The 24,150-nt window shown below is 36.5% G+C and overlaps 2 protein-coding genes across 3 annotated transcripts; both read right to left on the reverse strand.

Moving 5' to 3' along the window:
• Positions 1-15,011: 15,011 nt before the first annotated feature.
• Positions 15,012-16,942, reverse strand: LOC110690167. Its single transcript, XM_021866998.1, has 2 exons — positions 16,518-16,942; positions 15,012-15,222 (listed from the first exon to the last, which is right to left on the reverse strand). The coding sequence occupies exons 1-2, from the start codon at positions 16,940-16,942 to the stop codon at positions 15,012-15,014; spliced, it is 636 nt and encodes a 211-aa protein (XP_021722690.1).
• A 2,306-nt stretch (positions 16,943-19,248) lies between these two features.
• On the reverse strand, positions 19,249-22,771 carry LOC110690126 (probable thylakoidal processing peptidase 2, chloroplastic). 2 transcript variants are annotated; one of them, XM_021866954.1, is made up of 6 exons: positions 21,615-22,756; positions 20,446-20,514; positions 20,253-20,321; positions 20,072-20,158; positions 19,900-19,967; positions 19,249-19,673 (listed from the first exon to the last, which is right to left on the reverse strand). In XM_021866954.1, the coding sequence occupies exons 1-6, from the start codon at positions 22,491-22,493 to the stop codon at positions 19,553-19,555; spliced, it is 1,293 nt and encodes a 430-aa protein (XP_021722646.1). In that variant the 5' UTR covers positions 22,494-22,756; the 3' UTR covers positions 19,249-19,552. The 2 variants fall into 2 exon arrangements, with proteins under 2 accessions (XP_021722646.1, XP_021722647.1); XM_021866955.1 differs by lacking the exons at positions 19,249-19,673; positions 19,900-19,967 and having other exon boundaries at positions 20,236-20,321; positions 21,615-22,771.
• Positions 22,772-24,150: the final 1,379 nt, after the last annotated feature.

Genomic DNA, 24,150 nt, shown 5'->3' on the forward strand with positions numbered 1-24,150 from the left:
AAACATGTGATGATTAATTATTCAACCAAGAGTTACAAAGAGTTGTAATCAGTAAAGAGTTTACTCACCTTGAAAATGTAATACTTGATGGTAGGGCCTCAGTCCGGTCAATTATTGCTTAAATAAAGGATCTTGGAATCATTTTATTCAATTGGGATTAAAATTGAATAAATGCTTTAAAGTTACCAATATTTAATTCTCTTATGGTACTTTAAATTTTATTAAACATAATTGAATTTTGCGTTTACTTATAAGTAACATGTCGTTCTAGTTTTATTTTATATATATAATCTCCTCGATTGAAAATAAAGTTGAGAAACATTCTCAAAAGGTTAAAAGGTAATCCATAAACCTATATTCCAATTTTGCTAAGATGGTTCTAAAAGGAAAGTTTTAAAAACCCATGTCAAATGTCTAAGGTTAGTTTTATTCAAAACGTTTGAGTAAAATGCCAACACATCTTCATTTTGAAAAGTGTTTCAACGGATATAATGAGATGGGAGGTACAAACCCTCTAAAAGACAAGTATAGAAGTCCAGTAAAATCTCTTATTTTCAATATGATTGAATATAAGAAAGTGATTGGAAATTTCAATGATCAAAAGTTGATCAAATGATGCTATTCTTCATCCATTTTTATAAGAGTTAAATAGTTGATTAAACTCTAATATGAATGATGATTGAATAGACTTAGCAAAATCATGAAAAGTGCTTAAAGTAGTTAAGCAAAGTATAATTTTGAACCAAAGAGAAGTGTTCTAAGTGGCTCAAATGGGAAAGGTTTAGGAATATATGAGGATTGCATTGAGAAGTTATAGGCCAAGAAATGAAAACAAGTTGCTACTTCTCAAACCTAGAACTACTTACATGCTAAAAGTTGTTATGAATGACAAATGTTTCAAATTAAATGGACCAATTCCAATTGATTAGAAACTACCTCATAACAGTTGGAAGGTAAAAGAATGGAAATGTTCCAATTTAAAAGTATATTATAGAAATTGATTTAGCACATTGCTACTTCTTGGACATATGATGTCTTGTTTAGTTCTCTCTCATTGAGAATGAGGTTGAACTAAATGAATAAGAATGGCTAAAGGAGAAATAAATCTACAAGTTTAGAAGCAAATGTTACTACTTCACAAATAGAATCTACGTGTCTGGAAGTAAAAGTTGCAACTTTACAAGTAGAACCTATATTTCACCTTACCTTGTTATTGGCTAAAATTAAATAAATGTTATTCATTCTGGCCATCATCAAAACACCATTCAATGTTAGTAGTGACTAAGCATCGAAGATTCAAAAACGTGGAATAAATGTTATTCTATGCTTCATTGAGTCAAAGTTGAAAAACGTAGGGATGTGTTTTGAGTTGCCAAATAGGTTCAAAGTTCTATATGATAGAAATAATTGAACCATTTATATATATGAATTGTCTCTAAAATGTCAAATCATTCGAACGAAAATGAACATTGCATGCGAAAGATCCAAAGGGATGGACTTTCAATATCATTAGATTATGAATCCATTTATATATGTAATTATCATTCTAATTTGAAACTTTGACTAAGTCACCATTTAGAGAAATGATGATGAGAACTCAAGGCTGAATACATATCGATGTAAGAAAACCAAAGGTTCAAAGGCTAGAGACGCACAATGAAACTTCATTTGTGATACGATCACTACTTGTGCTTAGTTGAAGCATAAGTATGAAAATTTTGAAAAAGTTCAAAATGTTCAGTATGAAGTTCAGTATCAACTTGACAAGATAATGATTACATTACAATATGATTGTAATTGTGAAAATTTAAGTCAAGACATATACTTGGCAACACATTCAAAGTATTGCGATATGATCGTAATAATGAGAATTTAAGTCAAGACCTTGATGAACATCCAAGAGTTGTGAAATCGTTTTACCAAAAACTCCTAAAGAAAACCTTGTGAAGTGTTTATGAAGGGAGCTATCAATCTATATAAGATATATTTTGATAATGGATGAAAATTACCTATCTTCCAACCATTGTTCAAGGGATATACTTTTAAGATAAGCTGCAAAACTAAACAAAGAAACATAAGTCAAATCAAAATGTAGCAAAGGTTTCATATGTGATATGGATAAGAAAAGTTCTTATTAAGTTTTTCTACAAGGCAAGGAATAAGAGATGTATTAAATGGTTTGATGCACGTTCGATTCCTATATAGAGCAGGGGGTACTACTATACAAACCATACTTAGCATAAAATGTTTGTTGCTCAAGTAGGTGCCCTTATGAAAATTGTTCCAAAAGGTCAAGTGGGAGTAGTATAAATCTCGAAAGAGTTCGAGAAAAGCAACAAACAAAAGTGGTTCAAACCATGATTGGTCACCCTATGCTAAATGTGTCTCCTCAAAAAGGCAATTGGGAGTATAAGAATCTCGAAAAGTTCGAGAGCCTTGAAAGAGTTCAAGAAAAGTGATTTCGAAAATCTTGAAGAAATTTGAGAAGTAATCGAATCAAAGCAACAATAGGAGCATGATTCACCTCATGTTACAAGTGACAACACATGATCTCATTAAGTGTAATGGAAATAATAACCATGTGTCGAAGGAAGTACATTCCAAGTGCACATCCTCAATTGTCGTTTCTCATTGAAAGCTAAACAAAGTTGTTGTATGAGTTTCAATTGTTGCACAAAACTCCAAAATGATGACTAGCATATGTAAAACTTAGTCAAAGAAATATGATTTCATATTGATTAAGAGTTATAAAATATTCATTTTGGAACATGATGATTATGCAAGTAACAAAGATGATTTGACAAGTTATGACTCCAAGTGGTTTAAAAACCAGGAAATCTGACATCGCATCACATCACTATTGTCAAGTCCCATCATATTATTACATCACATCATTTGGGAGTTCTAGAGAGAGATTCTAGAGAGAGAAACTCTAGTTTGTAAGCCACAAAATTAATAAAGTGTTTCAGTCGTTACTTGTCTCTTGTCTTGTGTGTGTTCTTTCTTTAAAGTGCTTAAGTGTTGTAGGCTGGTTTAGACTCGGTCTAGACGCCATCACGGGAACCTCTTTGGTCCTTACTTAGAAAAAAAAACTATTCCCCAAATAATCCCGTGACAGTTTGGTCCGACCCAAGCACATACTTGCTCGTATAGGCAAGTGGGATTTTCCACATATGAGTGGCGCCTAGGTTGAACCTAAGGCTGGCCAGAGAAGCAAGCTGGATTGTTTATGCGCTCAACGCAAAGGTGATAGCGTTGAGGTGAACGTTGTTCGAAACCTTCAATTGATGCTATGAGAATGATGATGTGATCAGGTAAGTCCGAGTCTTTGGTTTTTCAAATTTGGTTGGCTAGTGGAATCGAACAGTTGTGGAATACCACAAACGTTGCTCAAGTCAACACCTTTGTTGATGCTATGCAAATCGCCTTAGAAATATGCTCCAATCGTGGGTGATTTGGGATGTCAAGGGAGTGACCTTGACTACGATCACTTAAAATTTGGTGCCAATTAAGGAAGTTTGCTATGATCAAAAGGGAATGTTAGAGTCTTAAGCCTATAGAGTTTGAATAACTAAGAGGGCCTTACATTCATAGGCATCACCACGACTGGTTGAGTCGTGTGCGAAGGATTGCTCAAGACATGTTCACAAATTTAGTGGAGTAAGGTGAGACCTTACTGCCCTAGTTTCTCATGAGAAGATGAGAATTATTGAGTAAACTCAATGATGAATTAATACCATGGTAAAGAAATCACTCAGAGAATGAGTCGGTCTATGAACCAGCAATCAATGCGATTGGTTGCGAGGCGGTTGGGGAGCAATGACGATTGCTGTCAAGTGAGACGAGGTTAGCAAAGGCTAACAGAAGTCTTGGTGATAGAGCTTGCATGTGGATCCCCGGGCACATGAGCACTTCCAAGCGAGTGAAGGGCAAGGGTATGTCGTCACTCCGCTCATTAAGGTGTTTACCCGAGCAAGGGGTGATCTTTGGGTGAGATGTGAATCATCTCGAAATAAGCTCTGTGGGAGGGAACAACCCTATGAAATTGCTCTCGGGAGAAACAAGAGCAACTCCAAAATGTTCCGTGCCGGCTTTTAAAAGGAATTTTGGACGAGGGTAATGTTAAGGGATCTATGATGTTGCCTAAGTACACATTGGTGCTACGAGGTAGCCTAACCGGGTGTCAAGAAGGCTAGGCGTGCGAGGCACGGCCAATCCCGAGTAGGGGAAAGTCATGATCCAAAAGAAGATACTAGGAAGTATCGTCAAAATTAGCGATGTGACTAGGCACCTCTAACAAGAGAGACAAGGGGTAAGACCCGGATTGAGTGAAGGCGTTGTGCTTGGAAAGCACAGGTCACGCGGTGACCTACCTTCTCGATCTTTGACGAGGACGTCAAGATCTTTTGGGTGGGGGAGGTTTTTCACAGTCACTTTTGGGTCGACCTAGGCAAGGTCGTCGACCACCCCGCAAAGGCGCGCAAGGCCTTCAAAATCCCACTTGCCTATACGAGCAAGTATGCACTCGGTTTGGGAAGAACGAGCCAACTGAGGCTAGAGTAGCTCACTACCATGTCTAAAGCATGCGAGGTTATCAGGGATGACCTCTAGGTGCTTAGACCGTGGTGCTGGAGAAGCACGGGTCAGCTAGGCCTTGGGCTTATAGCCAGTGTGCGCTTGCACGCACTAAAAGATCCTCAGAGTGTTTGGTCGGGAAAAACTCCGTAACAACCTTTGATGCTTATTGAGGGGACTTATTAGGACCCTAATAGATCATACATGGCCTAAGGGCCAAGGTTAGGTTCAAGGATCGGACTTGAGAGTCCATTATTGTGTTACTGTTAGTTAGGTGCTCACTATTATTCCAAGGCTAGTGCTAAATAAAGCTCTTTAGGGGGTGAGTGCTCACTCAAGGGTCAGGGGCTAACCTAAGGGTGGCCTTAAGGCTAGGGACCTTGGGCATGGTCTTGGACATAGGATAGCCTATGGAGACCATAGCACACTTGGATGGCTATGGTGGACACTCAATAGGACAAACCGACTCGGTAGTCCCGGCTAGGAGGGATGCGGGCTGACCAATGAAGGTCGAGGACTTAGTACAGTGCATGCTTGCTAGTGGTGCGTGGTTTTACTAAGGGATGCTCTTGGGATCATGTTAGGGTGTCTCTATGGTGGTAACCATAGTGACTCCGGCATGGAGGAACGAGTGCGGCCCAGGTCAACAATGTCTTTGGTGCCTTCGACGAAACCATGGACTTACGTGGCCACATGCTCGATGCTAAGGAACGACCTTGGATTGTAGATGGTCTAACCAAAACTCTCCTTGGTGGATTACTTTGTAGGGACTCCTTAACGGTTATGCCTAGTCACCATGATGGTAGGCGGTTGCCTTAAATTTAGGGATTGGCTAAGTAGTGGCGGATGGTGGGCGGTTATACGAGGTAACCACCCACGCTGTACCACTCTCCCTAAATTATAGGGACGATTATGCTGAGGTGGAAAAAAGGCTAAATATGGTTCCTAAAATATAGGACCACGACGTTAGTGGGTTGGCTAACAGTTATCCTGACCATGACCTTGACGTGGGCAATCGGGAACGCGGTTAAGCCACACCTGAAGGTGGTTCCTATAAAATAGGAGTAGCCAAGGGTGGTGGGGTGTAACCATGGACGTGGGTAGTTATTCTAAAGGGATAAAGCCACGTCATGAGGAAGTTACCCCACTCACTTAGTGGCCCTTGAAAATAGGAGCACTAAGGGAGTGGGCGGTTACGCTAATTAGGCGGATACATCGGCCAGGCAGTTGAAATGCCACATAAGCACACTAATGCATGTCTCCTAAAATGTAGGAGCATGGCATAGTGGAATGTGACAGTTACCAGGCGGTTACAAGAACATGCAAAACGTGGATAACCCCCTTGACTACGTGGACAGGTCCAGATTCATCCAAGTAAGCATCCAAGTAGTGGGTAGTTACAAAATCATGGTTGTAGTCAGTGCCTATAAATAGGCTAAGGAATTCATTTGTTGGGCATCGATTTTGGGAGTTCTAGAGAGAGATTCTAGAGAGAGAAACTCCTGTAGTTTGTAAGCCACAAAAGTAATAAAGTGTTTCAGTCGTTACTTGTCTCTTGTCTTGTGTGTGTTCTTTCTTTAAAGTGCTTAAGTGTTGTAGGCTGGTTTAGACTCGGTCTAGACGCCATCACGGGAACCTCTTTGGTCCATTACTTAGAAAAAAAAAACTAGTCCCCAAATAATCCCGCAAAGGCGCGGCCGTCACATGTCCCAAAAGTCTGTAAGTAAGTTTATGACACTTAAATAATTTTCTTAATTGGGTTAGACCCATTATAAGCAAAACAGACAAGATAGAAAAATGTTTTCTAACTAAAGCAAAGACTTGTTAGAGGATTCAACTAATTCATAATATGACTATGACTACGATGAAACCTTTACATTAGTCATGTTGCAAAGATCTATTAAAGATATTTTAGTGATTACTACCTTATGAGATTTGGTAGATGGATTTCAAAACACCTTCTTCAAATTGTTCATGAAAGAAGATTTGTATACGATACAATCAGAATGGTTTTGAAGAAACAATAATCCTATGGATGCATAAAAGATCCTTAATGGATTGAAGTTAGCATCATGGAGTTAATGTTCTTAATTTTGTGAGTTAAATCGTTTGATGTTCTTGTAAAATGAAGAAAAGGTCTTGTGTATATAAGATGTTTAGTGGGAGCTACGAAGTCTTTTTGGTCTAGTATAAAGAGAAATTATTCATTGTTTGAAGGGTTAAGTAATGGTTGATGCATTTTGTATGAAAAACCTTGAAGAGAATGATGAGTACATTTGGGATTCAAAATCTATAGAGATAGGTTTTGATGGATGTTTGAGTTTGGTTAAGAATATTATATTGATAAGATTCTTATAAGGTTCAACATTATATTGAAAGGAGTTTCAATCCCATGTAACATGGCACATTGCTTAATGATTCAATACTTTGAGAAAGGTTGATGAAACTAAGGTTTTGAGTGCTGATCCTTATGCAATTCGCAAAGGATGCATCGTGCATGCATGGACTATACTCTTATATTTGATTCACATGTTTTAAAGAACAAGTGATAATATATTACAATCGAAATCCAATATAACGTTGGAATACAAATTAGAAATTCTAAAGTTCCTTGCGAAAGGGCGAAAGAAAAATTCTTAGTGTATGGAGATGAAAATGATTATAAGATTTAGAAATTGCAAAATTCATGTTGATGAAAATGTCTCATGAACTCTACTTAGTAAACCCCTTCCATTTCCAAAGCATGAGAAACATGAAAATGAAACTAGATTGAGTTAAATGATGTAATTAGAAGTTGTATTTGTTTTTGGAGAAAAACAAGTTACATATGTAATACATTCATTTGCAGAATTATGTTTATCAATTGAAACAAAGTTTCAATCTTATTTAATCGTGATTTCAAGATTAAATAAAATGTCCAAAATAATTATGGATTGATGGGCTCATCAGGTTAATTTATTTAAATAACCTGGTGAATGAAACCCCACACATGAACAAAATCCATACATTATTCTAGTTCCTAGTCTAGAATCATTAAAGTGGACATAAATGATTTCGTAAATTGGACTAGCATGTAAGATTGATTGGATAGCGCAGTTTCATGGGCTATAGGAGCGTAGTGAAGCTCGGTCAATCACATGGGTATGCATGAATGATTCATGATCGAACTATAGACCTACTTTGAAGTTCAAGTATAGAACTTCCGGATATATTAGTGGATTCCTTTGACATGAGTGGAACATTGATTTCATTCAATGATTGATGTAATTGTGTACATTCAAACGTCTGCCCTTAACTGGAGATTATAAAGGGTGTTTCCTGGTTACCTCATGATTTGAGTGGGAGCCTTGGTTGCCACAAGATTGGATTGAGTCTACCTATTTAATTAGGAATGTGTCTTGGCCCCTTGAAGAGGGAGAATTCAGAAAATGCATGGCCGTGCTCAAATGGATTACATAATAATCATTTGTTTTGTAATTCTAACTCAGTTTTCAAGAAAAGATTTGTAGATTAAAATGATCACGACATGAGATGCAATTATATTATCAAATCGACACACAATTACTTAAGGAATTTGAATATTGTGCACTTGTCTCATACAAGTGGGAGATTGAAGGAGTTCTGTCTTCGATAAGTGCAATTACTAGATATATCAAGGATCACTATTATGGAGATAATAAGTTCGTTATTTTGGGTCGTCATTATCTGTTGATAGAATATGATAATTGATCTTTGGGCTAGTCAAATATTCCAAAACCCACTAGAATGGATCCTATGAGGTCACACAGTAAAGGTATTGGGTTAAGCAAGTTAGAGGCCCATTTATGGGCCTCATGAGCAATTAACTAATCATGAAATGGATTGGGCTAGCATAGTTAGATGAGAATTAGGTTTTGGGCTTTTGACATGAGCTCTTATTTAGAGATGAGATCTATAAATAAGATTCATGCCTAGGGTTGCTTACAAGCAGTCATAATTCACACAAAGTGTATTTTGACATCAAGGCAACCAATCCCAAAACCCTAATTCATCTCTCTATCTCACGGCTATCTCTCTCCTCCCCTCGTCCGTACGGCCGGCCACCCTTAGTGGCGCGTATGGTGGTTGGTGGTGGTTCATGGTGGCTCGTTGCTCGCTCTTCTCCATAGAAGGTCAATTGAAGGTTTCAATTGAAACTAACTAACATTAGTGGAGGTCTTAATCTATGCCCGTGGACCAAGTAGAGGAATCACGCTTGAGGTTCTTTATCTCCCATTGTTCTTGCTTGATCGCACGTGGAATCACGCTTCAAAGGTACGATTATATGTTCTTTATGTGTTATGCATTAGATTTTGGGATTAGGTATTGTATAAATATGATTCATGTTTTTCCGCTGCGTAGTACCTATATAACCCTACATTTAAGGTATGATTTTTTTTTTTTTTGTTCATGTTTGTTCTACTTCATGAATATGAAACCTAGGTTGTGTTTCAATGGATAACTCTCTTTTCTTGTTTAATTTACCTATATTTTGTTTTTTGTGATTATGTTTGTTGTCCATATGAATCTTTATTGACATAAAATTACTTGATAGTTTGAATTTTTGGCACTACCATTGTTGTTCATCATCTTCTTCCATGGGTTTAGGTAGTAGCATTTTTCCATTATTTATATGTATTGCTCATTATTTTATATGTAATGTTCTTTTTCAGAAAGGTAATTCTCTTATTTTATATGTGATGTTCTTTTTTCATAAAACATATATACTTTATAATTGTTTGTAATGTATAATAATAAATTATTATAACTACGATTTTTTTTATTTATAGGTTATGTTCCCTAATTTATATGTAATGTTCTTTTATTTATGGTTAATGTTATTTTATTTATATGTAATGTTCATTTATAAGTTAGGTTCTTTTATTTATACGTAATGTTCTTTTATGGAAATTTTGAATTTTGGTACCTCGAAAATGACCCTAGTTGAATTTTCACACCACATTTAAATTTTTTTTTTGTTTATTTTGGAACTCATCAAAGTGTAAAATTATAGGTTTTGGTACCTCCGTCCATGTTCCATTAAGTTTTCCGTTAGTGGGGTTCTACCACCTTCCAGCCACCCTTAGCCCCTTTCCCCCCTCCCTGTGCGGTTGTCGGCAACCCCGAGAACAACCACCTCCTCCCAGCCACCCTTAACCATCTCTCCACTTCCTGTGCGGCTGCCGACATGTAACACCCCCGATTTACTAGCTAATAATAAAAAAGAATTAAAGAAAGATAAACAACTTTGGAATAAAATTGCGGAAGCATACACCTAAATCGGAGGTATTACCTCCACACTTAACAACATGTCAAGTGTTAAGGCTTACAAAATCCCAATAATTTCAACCCAATGAATCTAGGTGAGCTAGTTATACAACTTTACAAACTCGTGACAGCATACTAATCGAAACACTTGAGCACCTTTAGCTACGATCACTTGTAAAACCTGCTTAGAAAATCTTGATTGCTCACCATTAAGGACAAATTCCAAAATAGATCGTTGCAAGGCCACCATAAGAAAAAGACATGACCACAAACATAGATAACACAACAAAGTAACACTCACGTCAGCAAATGCTGAGTAATCACCTCATATCACAATACAAAGAATAATATAATAATTAACATTACTAGATCAATTAAACAATGTAGCTCAAAACTACATTACACATTGTACTCTGAAAATAACCATTGTCAAATAAACCTCGAATAATAATACAATCCTTCACTCAATTAACTCATAACCAATAAGTGTTCCATAGGAGGGATTAGCCGTTAGGGTTTCGGGGTGGTGGAATGAGTGATTCAGGGTTCATAGGAGGGAGGGAAGGGTTTTGTAGTAGTTTATGTGATTGCGCTAGGGTTTCGGGTAAGGGGGAATACAGGGGTAGAGTTATGGCTGAGATAGGAGGAGGAAAAGGGCGGGGTGGGGTGGCCGACACCGACGCCCAGGGAATTTGGCCACCAACAACCGAAATTCAGCATGAGGAGGGGGAAGGGTGGCTAACGAGGAGGGGGAGGGCAGTGGCTCGTGTTTTTATTTTTTAAGTTTTTTTTTTAAAAAAAAAACTTTTTTTAATAAATTAAATTATTTAATAATTAGATAATGGGCCCCACTAACGAAATACTTAACGGAACACAGACGGAGGTAGCAAAACCTATAATTTTACACTTTGATGGGTACCAAAATTTTAAAAAAACAAAATTAAACGGGTGCGAAAATTCAACTAGAGTGGTCATTTTCGAGGTACCAAAATTCAAATGTTCCTTCTTTTATTTATAACTTATGTTCCTTTATTTATAGCATAATGTTAATCCGGGTGTACCATGCGCATGGTACACCCACCTATACGAAACAATAAGTGCTTATTAAAACCATTACGGTGAATTTGAAAACTGACCAAAATAATAAAATGGAAACAACTTTTTCTAAATTTCTTGGTTTTTGTTTTTTATTTAAAAAACAGAATACAAAAGAGTCAAGAACAAGCTGATACTACCCTGTTTTTTTAGTTGAAAATAATATTTTTTTTTTGTATAACGCTTGCCAAATGCTCCATTTGTTTATTAAGTAATTGCTCCACTTTTATTTTGTGGCCGTTTTTAAATACTTCCTCTCTTTTTTTAGTTGGTACACTTTTATTTTTACGGTCTCTTAGACAGTTTTTTTTTTAAGATGAGAGAGATAGAGAGAAAAATAAATTGGACCCATGTGGGTAGGAGAGAAATAGAGAGAAAAGAATGTCAATAATGAAAAGTGTTGCAACTAATTAGAAATTTCCAAAATAGGAAAATGTATCAACTAAAAAGAAATGGATGAAATACTTGCTCCATTTCCTTATTGGAAAAGCTTCTATAATATTTAATTTATTTATCTAAACTAGTGGGACACAATTTTATTTCTTTTAGATTCTCTCTCTCTCCTCCAATTTACACCTCTATATTTATTACTTTCTTCAATTTTTCTTAAAACTCCGCACATGGAGAAATAGAGCAAGTATTTAAAAACGGAGGGAGTAATAATTTTAACGATTAAAATCTCTAATTATCGACATTGTAAAATTATAAGAAGTAAATATTAACAAAATTTACGTTGAGACGATTCCAACAAAATCTCACATGACTTTATCATAATTACATGGAAATTTTGTAAGAATTACCCATAAATAACGTGTTTTGTGAGCAACTATTTCTACGATGTAAAAACATTTCCCCACTCTAACCAAGACATTTCCATGTTCATGTCTTGAAGCTTCTTTTAATTAACTCATTTTGATTCCATCTTTTCTTGCAATTAATCAAGAAGGCTTATATTATTCAGAATTAGCTATTATTGCACAGAGAAAGCAATTGATAATACCAAAAAATGGAGCAACCATCTAAAGTTGTTTGTTATCATTTAAAAACCTAAGGGACCCATTATTAAGTATAGAATATAAAAACTTGTTATTAGTAAGGTTTCTCTTAGTAGAGTCGAGAAAAAATTCGACTCCCATGGTTTGGCTCCCGGACTCTTAGGAGGTAAATCCCTAGGAGTGGAGTCGGGTGATGGGTCCTTTTTTCAGCAACAGAGTGCTTTTGACTTTCAGATGTATTGTCTCTACACTTCTTCCGCCGGGATTTTTCATAGGGATTATGCTAAGTTTCGGTTCCCTTCTTTAGTGTTCGCTTGCATTATCTGTCCTTCTCCAAGGTTTTGGTTTGTTTGGCAACTTTTGGTCTAACAAAAGGTTTTGATAAGAACCTTTTGGATATCCGGGCTCCGAGATGTTTGGTATGATGCATATGGGTGTATTCATTCATTTCTCTTTCCCTCTATTGGTTTAGTTAAGTGGGTTTTGTTGCTTTTAATTTCTTGTTTTAGATCTCTTAGGTTGTAATTTGCCTTTATTTATGAAGTTCTCATTGTCAAAAAACTTGTTATTTGAAACTATACATTAAGACAACTTTAACATTAACAACATTACTATTTTAATCTTATGTAAAAGAGATAATGGAGGTCAAAGTGGTATATGTAAATATTGTGAAAGTCAAAATGGGGCATTTATTTTAAAAACGAGGAAAGTAATAAAAAATTTTGCAAGTAGGGTTGTTTCTTGCAAGCACTTATGAACAAAGGAACTAGTGCTTTTGATAGGAGCGTAACAAAAAACCTAATTAGAATCAGATAAAAATGAAAAAATTTCAAACTAGTTTAGGGCATAGGGAATATAAGTATAAATCTATTAATATGAAGTTTTTAACCTAATTAGAGTCAAATAAAAATGAAAATTTTTCAAACTAGTTTAGCCAAAATATTGAGAGAAGTCGCATGAGTAACAGTGAGAGAGAAAAAAAAAGCTTATATAGCTAGGGTTTACATAGGGCAAGGGGGATTAAGCTTTGGGCTATTGTACTTGGGCTTGTTAGCTAGTAGCCTAATTTTCTATAAAAACATGTTACATGTACCCTAAATATTGAGAAATTAGTTTGGGTTATCAGAGGTGACCAGATTTGATTTTGACCCAATAACTTTTTCGGGTTACACAGGTCATTTTCGGGTTGAAATTTTCAACCCGAACCTAACCCATTTAATTTCATGTCGGGTTCGTGTCAACCCATTTAATGAATCGGGTTGAAAAACTCAACCCTAACCCACTATTTTCAGGTCGGGTTCATGTCGGATTATCGGGTCGGGTCAGCTTTTTCCAGCCCTAAGTTTAGCACAAAGGGAGTATAAGTATAAATCTATTATTATGAAGTATTTAACTTAATTAGAGTCAAATAAAAATGAAAATTGTTTGATAAGCCTTCTTATCATGGGTTGAGAGAAGCATTTTAGGGTGTGTTTTGATGCTTTATATGTACTTTTGTTAGCTTTTGTGAGTTTTGGGCTGTGATCTCACTTATGTGCAAAAGGCGGGATTTATGAGTATAAGTGAGTGAGTGAGCTCGGGAACCAATGAAGAGTTATGTAAGAAGGATGGACCTTGGCTCGTGATTTGAGAGTTGTGATGGAGCATGGAAGAGCAAGGAAGAAAGCTTGAGGAAAAGGTGAAGCAAAGCAAGAAGAAGAAGCAAGGAAAGAAGGCAAAAACAGCAGGAACCGCTGCCAGGGCCGCTGGCAGCTGGCCAGAGCCGCTGGCAGCGGGTATACCAGAGTGAGGGGCTGCCAGAGCAGCTGCCAGCGGGTCCAGAGCAGCTGGCAGCGGCTCTGGCAGAAATTCGGGCTGTTTTGGTTAATTTTCAGCAATTTGGCTTTGTTTTGGCTCGTGTTTTGGATATTATTTTATTATTATTATTGTGTTATGTTATTAAAATATAGAAACATATAAATAGCTTAGTTTTAATTAAGTTTTGAGGAGGAGAAGGAGAATTAAGTCTTGAGAAAAAAAAGCTTTCTAGGGTTTTCTTGGAATTTTCAGAATTCTTTGTTTTGGAATTAGAATCCATGGAAGCTTAATCTTCCGGATTCTTGGTTAAAGATTGAAGCTTTTAGCTACGAATTGTGAGATCTTTCTTCTTTTAATATCTATTGAATATATATTGTTCCTTGAATTAATTTCATGATTTGCTTTAATCAATTGCTAGGTTAGAATTATTGGATTCGCTTGCATCTAATTAATCTTTCCAAAGTAGCAACTTTAGGTTATTGATGCATGCTTTTGGTTGATAACTTGAAGAGGGAATAATATTATTGAAGAAATTAGACCGCTTGTGTTAATTTATTCAATCCTTGTTGATTTCTCCGTTTATTTTCTTCTTGTGGATAATTTAGAGCGCTTGTCTTGAATTGTGCATTGGAAAGGGTTAGAAAGGAGCGCTTTGCTATTTCTAACTATTTATGAGAATTTAGAATCTAGGAATTCTACAACAAGGTGTTCAATAGAGCTTGATTGAGGAGACTTCTATGATCAATTTGTATGTTCATTAGTGGATTTCGCATAACCAAGACCGTTCTTCTCATTGATTACCTATTCATTACGTTCGTTGTTCTTACTTAGTTCATTTATCATCATTGCTCGTGAAAACCCCCCTCGTTACTTAGGTTACTACCGTCCTAGAGTATTTCCACTTAGGTTTCCAGTTATTAGTCCCTTTTTCCCTGTGGATTCGAACTCGACTTCCCTAACTACGTTTATTTGCAGTTAGCTTAGTTGTGATATTTTTGGTTGCATACGACTGAGGCACACCATTGTTCAAACTAGTTTAGGACAAAAGGGAGTATAAATATAAATTTATTACTGCCTCTGTTTCTTATTAAGTGTAACAAAGGAATATTTTATGTCTCACAAATAATACCCCTTTGTTGCTCATAATAAGAAACGGAAGTGGTATTTTTTTTTACAATAGTAACTAACAAACAGAAAACAACAAACATCCCTAAGAAAATCCAAAGGACCAAAATAAAATCCTACGCTCACTAGCACACTTGGCTAGCCAATGATCTTGCAAACAGAGAGGCCCTCAAGAAGATGGCGAATATCACCCAATAACCATAAGCATGAGACCTTTGCTGGACGAACATGTTGAAGAGACGAAACCATATTAGCGCTATCTGTATAAATCAAAAGACGATTAAACCCGCTGTGGATAGCTGCCTGAAGGCCCCAAAGCCTGTAGCTCATCCTGGAAAGCGAATGTAGCCTGAAATTCCCAAGAACCACCCCCTAAAATCTGATCTGAGTCAAACCTACAAAGAATCCATCCCGCTCCCGTGGAGCAATCCGCAACAAACTATGCCCCATCTAATATTAGGCAAACCTATACCTGATCATTCGAAGTACCTCAAAGACAAGCAAAAGAACGAAGTACGGCAGGATTAACATGTTCCTGCTCATTAGACAAGGACTGCAAAGAAAACAAACCATCTTGATCACCACGAGAATCCCACTCATCCGCAATGGCAAAAATAGAGGCATGAAAATACAACACATGCCTGAAAATGAACTGATTTTGCGACGACCAAATAGCCCATAAGAGGCATAAAAGGAGCGTAGGCCCCTCCATTGCTTACGGAAGCCAAACTCTGTAATCAATTCCGAGAACCGTACCTCAAAAGGTCTTCCCGATAAGCTAGGGTCATCCCACAAGGGAAATCTACAAGTAAAAGGGTGTTGAATTAAGGAGCAATCCCGGAAAAGATGAGAAGTCGATTCAGGAGCCTCCCTACATAAAACACAAATTGTGTTGACTGGAACACCCCTCAAGCACAGAGAAGCCAAAAGGGGCAAGGCGTTATGGAGAATCTTCTCCATTGAGATGCGGATGAGTAAGGAGTAGGCAGACTTAGTAAAGAAGCTACCGTCCCTCGTGAATTTCCAAAACACAAAATTATCCATGAGCGGATGAGGATGTTGACGAAGACGCCAATGGTGGGCCAACAAAACAGAGTTGAAGTGTTCAACACTATGAAGACCTAACCCTCACATTCCCTTAGGAAAATGCAACAAGGAAGATGAATGAAAAGCTAATCCTCAAGAAGACATAGAAGACTGCAACCAAAACTGTGCCAACATGCCATCAATGGTATGACATATGGAAGTTGGAACTTTGAATACAGACAAAATGTGATTAAAAGAATCCACCAAGACCGAATTAATGATTACCAACTTGGCAGCAGCAGAAAGGTGAGCCGAACCCAAGTCTGACAAGCGCTATGAAATTTTATCAACCATAAACTGAAACTCGGAGACCTTGCGACGACCTAAGTCGACCGGAAAACCCATATAAGACCCAAAAGATTCTTTGCTTTGCCATTTTAGGCAGCCTGCCAAATAATCCCGATAATCAGGGGGGTATTTGGGCTAAATTTAACAAACGACTTCTATTAGTTGATCAATTGACCCGACATATCACAAAAATAAGACAGAATGTTAATCATTCTATCACAAGCTTCACGCGAAACCTAGAAAACAGCAGTGTATCGTCTGCAAAAAAACAGATAAGAAATAGACAGAGCCCCTCTAGAAATTTGAATACCCAGAAAAAGAGATTGATCCTCCGCCCTACGAAGCATAGCAGAAAGAACCTCCATGCAAGAACAAACATGTAGGAGGAAAGAGGATCCCCCTAACGAAGACCACAAATGAGGAAGGAAAGGTGGTGAAGGATCACCATTGACCAACACCTGGTAGGAGACTGTAAACATACACTGACGAATGATGTGAATCCAGTATGGAGGAAAACCAAAGGACTGTAATACCCTGAGAAAAAAATCCCATCCAATTATGTCGTAAGCCTTATTCGTATCCAGTTTCAATGCAGCATAAAAACGTCTTCGGGCTTTAGAAGCATTCGTGAATGAAAGAACCTCATGGGCCATCAAAGCATTATCTGATATAAAATCGACTTGGGACAAAGGCATTTTGGAAGCCATAAACCAAGGAAGGGAGAACCAAGCGAAGGCGGCCAGTGAGACATTTAGCGATGCATTTATAAAGCACATTACACAACCCTATATGACGAAATTGAGACACCATTTTCGGGCATTCGGTCTTGGGAAGCAAGACTAGGAATGTGTGATTCCGCTCTTTAAGCATATGTCCGTGGGCAAAGAAGTACTGAACCACAGAGACAACAAATGGACCAACCTCCGACCAATGAGTCTTGAAAAATGTTGAGGAGAACCCGTCCAGGCCAAGAGACTTGTTGTCGTCAATACTAAACATAGCTTCCTGGATTTCCAGATGGGAAAAAAGAACTAATAACTATTGTTGTTGTTCCGAAGAAAGACTAGGAAGATCGAGTTCATCCCACCAGGGAGAGTTAGGACCAACTGAACACGAACCACCGGAGTAAAGATCCTTGTAAAAAGAAAGAACTAAAGATCGAACCCCCGCAATATCAATAACCCATAATACGTCATTATTTCGGAGACTGTGAATCACATTGCGGCGATGACGGAACTGCACCGAGGGAAACAATAAACGAGAATGGCTATTTCCAATTGCATCCCATTTGACTTTTGCTCACTGACACCAGTAGAGAAAAGCTGCCTGAGCATCTGCAACCTCCTTTTACTCTTTGGTAGAAAGAAAGAGACATCTTGAAACATGAGAATGCACCAATTAATGCCCCAAGCTCGACGATGGAAATGCACCAATTCTTCAAAAACTCCCTAATCACTGAAAGGCGGCGAGATAAGTAAAACATGGGGGAGCCATCAAAGAATTGGTGTGTAAATCTATTATTCATTGTTTAGTCTTAGACCACATAGAATAGGTAAAAATTGCCGGATTTGGCCACAGTTTGCTAACCAAAGTTGGGCTCAACTTAGAGGTTTGGCCCAAAAATAAGTGTAGCTCAGCCCGTGATCACCTAAAATTTAATTACACTTGATATTGAATATTTGAACGGACTATTATATTATGAACATCACCTAAACAAGCTATTACCGACCGACAGGATATTTCAATCACTTTTCGCGAAGGATACAAGGAAGTTGCGAAAAGGTCCGTGAAACTCCGTCTACGGCTACTGCTTTTCACTGCTTCAATGAAAGTCGATCAAATTCTGATAATGTACTCTTAGCTTTTATGAAAAGCGTTTACAAAATACACATTTGACCAAAAAATATAGAGCTAGCTCATGCATGACGTGATTTTTTTTCTTGACGAAGTAAGCACGTACTTTGAAAATTGAGTTTTATACCAATGTCCCAAGGTGATAGCTTTAATACCAATGTAACGGTCTAAGATATAATTATTCATGGAGTACTCCTAACAAGTTTAGCCCCAAGTCTTAAGACTTAAATGTGACATCATTTTTTGTGGTCCCTATTGAAAATGATGTCATTAAATTCTTGTTAAGACTCAGTAAGACTTACACAAATTTATCACTTTAGTCTTAAGATTTTAATATTTGACATTATATGTTGAAAAGTGAAAAAAAAGGATAATAACAATAAAAGTGAGGTTGGTGAAGTAGGTCCCAATCTTTAGTAAGTAAAATCTTATAATTTCAAGACTCAACTTAAGACTTGCTTGAGATTTTTGAAGAAAAATAGAAAAGGTCTTAAGCATATATCTTAAGATTTAAATTGATGATGTCACCCAAGTCTATGGGGCTAAACTTGCTTAGTGCTTAAGCTTTAAGGGCATGTTCTCATTGACTAACTGAGCTGAACTAAATATATTTTATAAAAGAAGAAAATTAAGAGTTGAGTTGAACTGAATTGAATTTTAACGTAAGAAAACAGGCCATAAGAATGGCAAATAAATGAAAAGGACTACAAGATAAATAATGAAACAAATAAATGAAAACAGGCCCTAAGAATGGCAAATAAATGAAAAGGACATTATATGTTGAAAAGTGAAAAAAAAAAGGATAATAAAAATAAAAGTGAGGTTGGTGAAGTAGGTCCCAATCTTTAGTAAGTAAAATCTTATAATTTCAAGACTCAACTTAAGATTTGCTTGAGATTTTTGAAGAAAAATAGAAAAGGTCTTAAGCATGTCTTAAGATTCAAATTGATGATGTCACCCAAGTCTATGGGGCTAAACTTGCTTAGTGCTTAAGCTTTAAGGGCCTGTTCTCATTGACTAACTGAGCTGAACTGAATATTTTATAAAAGAAGAAAATTAGGAGCTAAGCTGAACTGAACTGAATTGAATTTTAACGTAAGAAAACAGGCCCTAAGAATGGCAAATAAATGAAAAGGACTACAAGATAAATAATGAAACAAAATCACCATTTGTCAATAGTGAAGTGTCATAAAAAATGAACCAACCATTACAACACAAACCAATTGAGATGATGTCAGACTCGATGGACAACATAATCCATCATAAAAATTGTGTTATAGCACTTATATGGAACGATAGCTCCCAAACAATAAAAATATTCACAATTGTTGGTATAATCAGAGAAAAATGCTAAAAAAAATTTAATGTAAGTGAGGTAGACACCTTCCTTGAACTAAATACGATGCCATCACTTCAGCATCTCTTTGTCTAACAGAAGGATGGAAAACTTGTCATGAAACTGCAACATTACAGTTTTCTGCTTGTGGTTCATATATGGTGTCTGTCAATTTAGTTGGAGGCCAGTATCGATACACTGATCTGCCAACAATGTTTTTGACAGGGAGTGGACCCCTGTAGTTACAAAAAATGAAGCCAGATTAGCAACAAAATTAGCAAGACACCACATAAGTATCAGATTTGCGCTCTATGACTCTCAATATGGATGACAATCATCTTGAACAGCCGCAAAACAGAAAGATGCAAGGAAATGGTAATGACATGGGCCAAAAGCCTAATCTTTCTAGGCTTACAATAAGAGTTTAAAGATACACCGAATGAATAGGAGCTGCAAAATTACCAGTTGTGAGAGTCGAAGCTGTTGTTGCGGTTGTCTCCCATCACAAAGACATAGCCTTCAGGCACAATCTGCATACAACATTTGCAAAAGGACATTAGCGAATTCCAAAGAGGAACTTCTAGGATCAAGTCAAGGAAATGACAATGGGAAAAGTCAAGGCTTCTGAACATACCACAGGATCCATTTCATAAGCTAATGGCTCCAATATAAATTCTTCTTCACGAACTATACCATTTACTAACAATTGCCCATTTTTCACCTGTTACAGAGTTAATTTAGACAAAGTTATATCGAGAAACAAAATGCACAGAAGCATAATTACAAAAGTACAATTACCTATAGAAAATACTCACTTCAACACAATCACCAGCCGTTGCTACAATCCTTTTGATGAATACATCCCCAGTGGCAAAGCCTATTTCCTGAATGATTTGAAACACTAAAATTTCAATCAATCTAGTCACTTCACAAAAAAAAAAAAAAAAAAGGAAGTGTGGAACTTTCAGCATGCCATGCTGAAGCCCAGATTTTAAATTTAAATAGTACCTGAAGAATCGGTGGTGCTTTGAATATAACAATATCAGAAACCTCAGGCTGCCTAAAGATGTATGAAACCTGGAAAAAAGAATACACATTTTAACCTTTATAAGCTCCAGAATTCCGTCTGACTTATACAGAAAGACAATGCTGTAAGAAACTAAAGAGTTAAAACACCCTCAAGGCCTCAATCTATTAGCTTCATATACATCCATTAAAGATGTACATTTGGTTCAACAAATGTTTCATAACAGTTAACAGTAATTACACATCTGCTCATTCCCAAGGAAATATAGCAACTATAAATGACTTCACAGACAATTAGACTTGCAAAAAAACGTAACCAATCTGTTAGGTAAGAAAAAGAGATTATTTTAAACTGTAATCAAGTACAAACCATCTGTTATACCACACGTTGCAGAGAAAAAAACAAAAAAACAAAAACAAAAACAAAAAAACAGTTATTTTAACTTATCTGTGTTAAGAGTTTGATAATTTGATACTTTCAAGTCATTTTTTTCCACTATAAAAATGAATCAGAAGCAGCAATTTATCTGCATGACATATCTACTCTAGCAGATACAGGACCATCACCCCAGAGGACAGAGGCATAGCATAATTATTGACCCACCACAGCACAAAAGATCATACTACAATCTTTCACAAAATGTGAACAAATTATCAGTTCCTCTATGCCACATTCATGTCAATTACTCAATCATAACTTAAAGTTTCCTAAAGTTTTAGGGGCAACATACATTAGATATTGTATCACTTCTTACTAACAAAAACTTCCCTTTTAAAAAAAAAAACTAGTAAGTTTTAACATCTTGGTTTAGCATAATACTGGTAGAATAGAACTTTCAATTCAATGGCTAAAATTTCCTGGAATTTATTTATAGCAACCAATTTGTGGGAGAATCAGAAAACTTGCTGGACAAAATAAGAAACACTATTACTGACAAAATACTGACATGAGTCAACACAAAAAAATAAAATAAACCAATTGACACCAATTTTTGCACAAACAATATTAATATAAACAACTACCCTCATCATTTACACTAACTGCATTCAAACAATGTTAACATGAACAACTACCCTCATCATTAACACTAAAGCTGATTGCATTTGTAAGTTCCAAGCCACATTAACATTTGAATTGAACAAAAAACTACCTTCTCGGCCAATATCCGGTCACCAACATCAAGCGTGGGGCACATTGACGATGAAGGGATCGACCTTGGGTCAGCTAAGGACGATTTGAACAGCAGATTAACGGTGACAGCAGTGAAAACCGCCTTGGCATCGTCCGACGAGAAGTTGAACATTTTCGACAGCCAGCTCTTCCTATCAATCACTTTCTGCTGCGAAATCACCTTAGAAACATCCACAGCAGCAGAATTCAAACCCTCAACCTTCTTCTTTATCTTACTCTCATCCAAAACCTTCGAAGTCCCTCCTCTATCTACATCATTACTTGTCGATCGGATCAACGCAGGCTCATTACACGGCAGCCATTTCGAAACCTGCAAGAACGGAATAATTGACGCACCCCGAAGCGGCGCAACACCCATTGACATTGACCCCATTGGACTCGAGATTGAACCTCCAAAAATGGCGGAATTCACCAACGACATCAACCCAGCAGCCACTGGACTATTACTATTATTCCCAGTAATTAAATCCGCAGCAAAAGTACTAAATGACGACGTCCTACCTCTGGAACTCGAACTCGGCTTCGATCGCCGAACATCCGGCTGATTATTCGTGCTATTATTACAACGAGAATAATGATAGTTTTTCCGCGAATCCAAATTAGGGTTCGCAGCCGTTGCACGAGGCTTCGTGACAAAATCATGAATGCATCGGTAATTTGAAACACGGTGACTAGCTGAGGAAGCGATGTTCTGGGCAATAATGGCGGAAAAAGAGACGGTGTATCGGATCGCCATAATAACGAATATTGTAAGATCGATTAAGATACGGAGCAGGTTGGTGTCAGAGAGATGGCAAGGAAAAGGGGGTGGAAACCCTAAAGAGTAAAAAAACTCCATTGAAGGAAAATCGATTGAATGATCGATTAGGGTTTCGAGGAATTGAAGGGTGGAGAAGACGGCAACGTGGCGGAGAGAGGGTGGGATTTTGCGGTGGTTAGGGTGGTGGTTGCGGCGGAGAGAGAAGGGGGGAGGAGCTCAGGTGAGCTCCAGGAAATGGGGAGAGTTTTGGGTGTTTGTTAGGTGAAAATTGAGATTGTGGTTGGGGTTAAGGAATGTGGGAAGACTTTTGTGATTTTTTAGGGGTGGAGTCGTGGAGATTAAAGAAGTAGATGGGGTCAACATCGTGGGTCATGGCGGCTAAGGGGGGTTTCTTTGAAAGTCTTGGTTGAAAATTGTTAAATGCGCCTCCCACGAAATTACGATTCATTCTTTTAACGATCTTGCTAACGAGCGCCTTGGGCGTTAGTTAAGGATAAATTATATTGGTTGAAATGGTATTAAGTTAGGAATTCACGATAAAATCACGCGTCGTTCGGTGTAATTAATGTTAATTTTACTCTAATATTTGCATTTTAATTCTCTTATCTAACGCCCCAGGGGCGCTAATTAGCTTTTGCCTTCTTTTAATTAGGAACGTCATTTTGCAACACCGTCGGGTTAATTGTTAAGAAGTAAAAATAAGAAATTTTGATATCTATAAAGGTATCAATCAATCAATCAATACTATATACTAAAAGACACACATGCGACTGACACGTGTCATCTCATAGTGTGTCGTTAATTATTACAAGATACGAGACACACGCTACGCGTGTACACTACACGAAATTTATTAATTTACTCATATTATTGTTATTGTGGATTTTTTCGAAAATCAATCCTTACATAGACTTAAAATTTAAGAACGAAAAAAAAAGTGTCCATAGCACATCTACTCCACTTTGTATACCTCAATTAACCTTAAAAAATATTGTTGATCATGGAGTTTTTATATAAAAGGTTGAAAACTGTAGAGTAAACATCTAAGGTAATAGTACGTATATATATTGGATAGATGTATCATTTTTCCTTTAATTTTTTTAAAATAAATTTTAAGGTTTTTTTTCTTTGTAACGTAGTTTTTTTGAGGGAACTATATTGGTATTAATTTTCCTTTTTTAAAAAAAATAAAATCATGATATAGTTATCTTTCATCAAAGTTTAACGTGGTTTTTTTCAATAAAAAAAAGTAAATGTGGTTTGTGGTTAGTTACATTTTTTTTTAATTAAAAGTAGATAAATTTGGTTTGTCTTTAGTGATAATAATTTTGCTTTGTGTGTAGTTAGCTTTTTGTTTTTTTTTTTTATTTTTTTATTTGAAAGAATAGATAATTCTTTTTTGAGCAGTTATGAATGAATTTTTTTTTCGTTTTTTTTTAATATACTAATTAATGAATAAGTAATTTTGTAAATTGAGAAGGGCATTTTGGGGAAAAACAAATTTATCACCCAAAAGGCCCTTTCTCTTTATATAGTAGTATAGATTATTTTTTATATAAAAAAATCTATTAATTTAGGAAACAAATCAATTTCAAAAATAATACTATATGTTATGCATATTCCATATTAATGCAGTATATTTAAAATAAAAAGATTTCACAAATAATTTTTCTAAAACAAAAAATTGGACAATTACAAAAAATTATATTCTTAAAAATATTTTGTAATTTGTTTT

This window comes from Chenopodium quinoa, unplaced genomic scaffold (genome assembly GCF_001683475.1).
Source record: "Chenopodium quinoa cultivar QQ74 unplaced genomic scaffold, ASM168347v1, whole genome shotgun sequence".
Taxonomy (NCBI): Eukaryota; Viridiplantae; Streptophyta; class Magnoliopsida; order Caryophyllales; family Amaranthaceae; genus Chenopodium; species Chenopodium quinoa.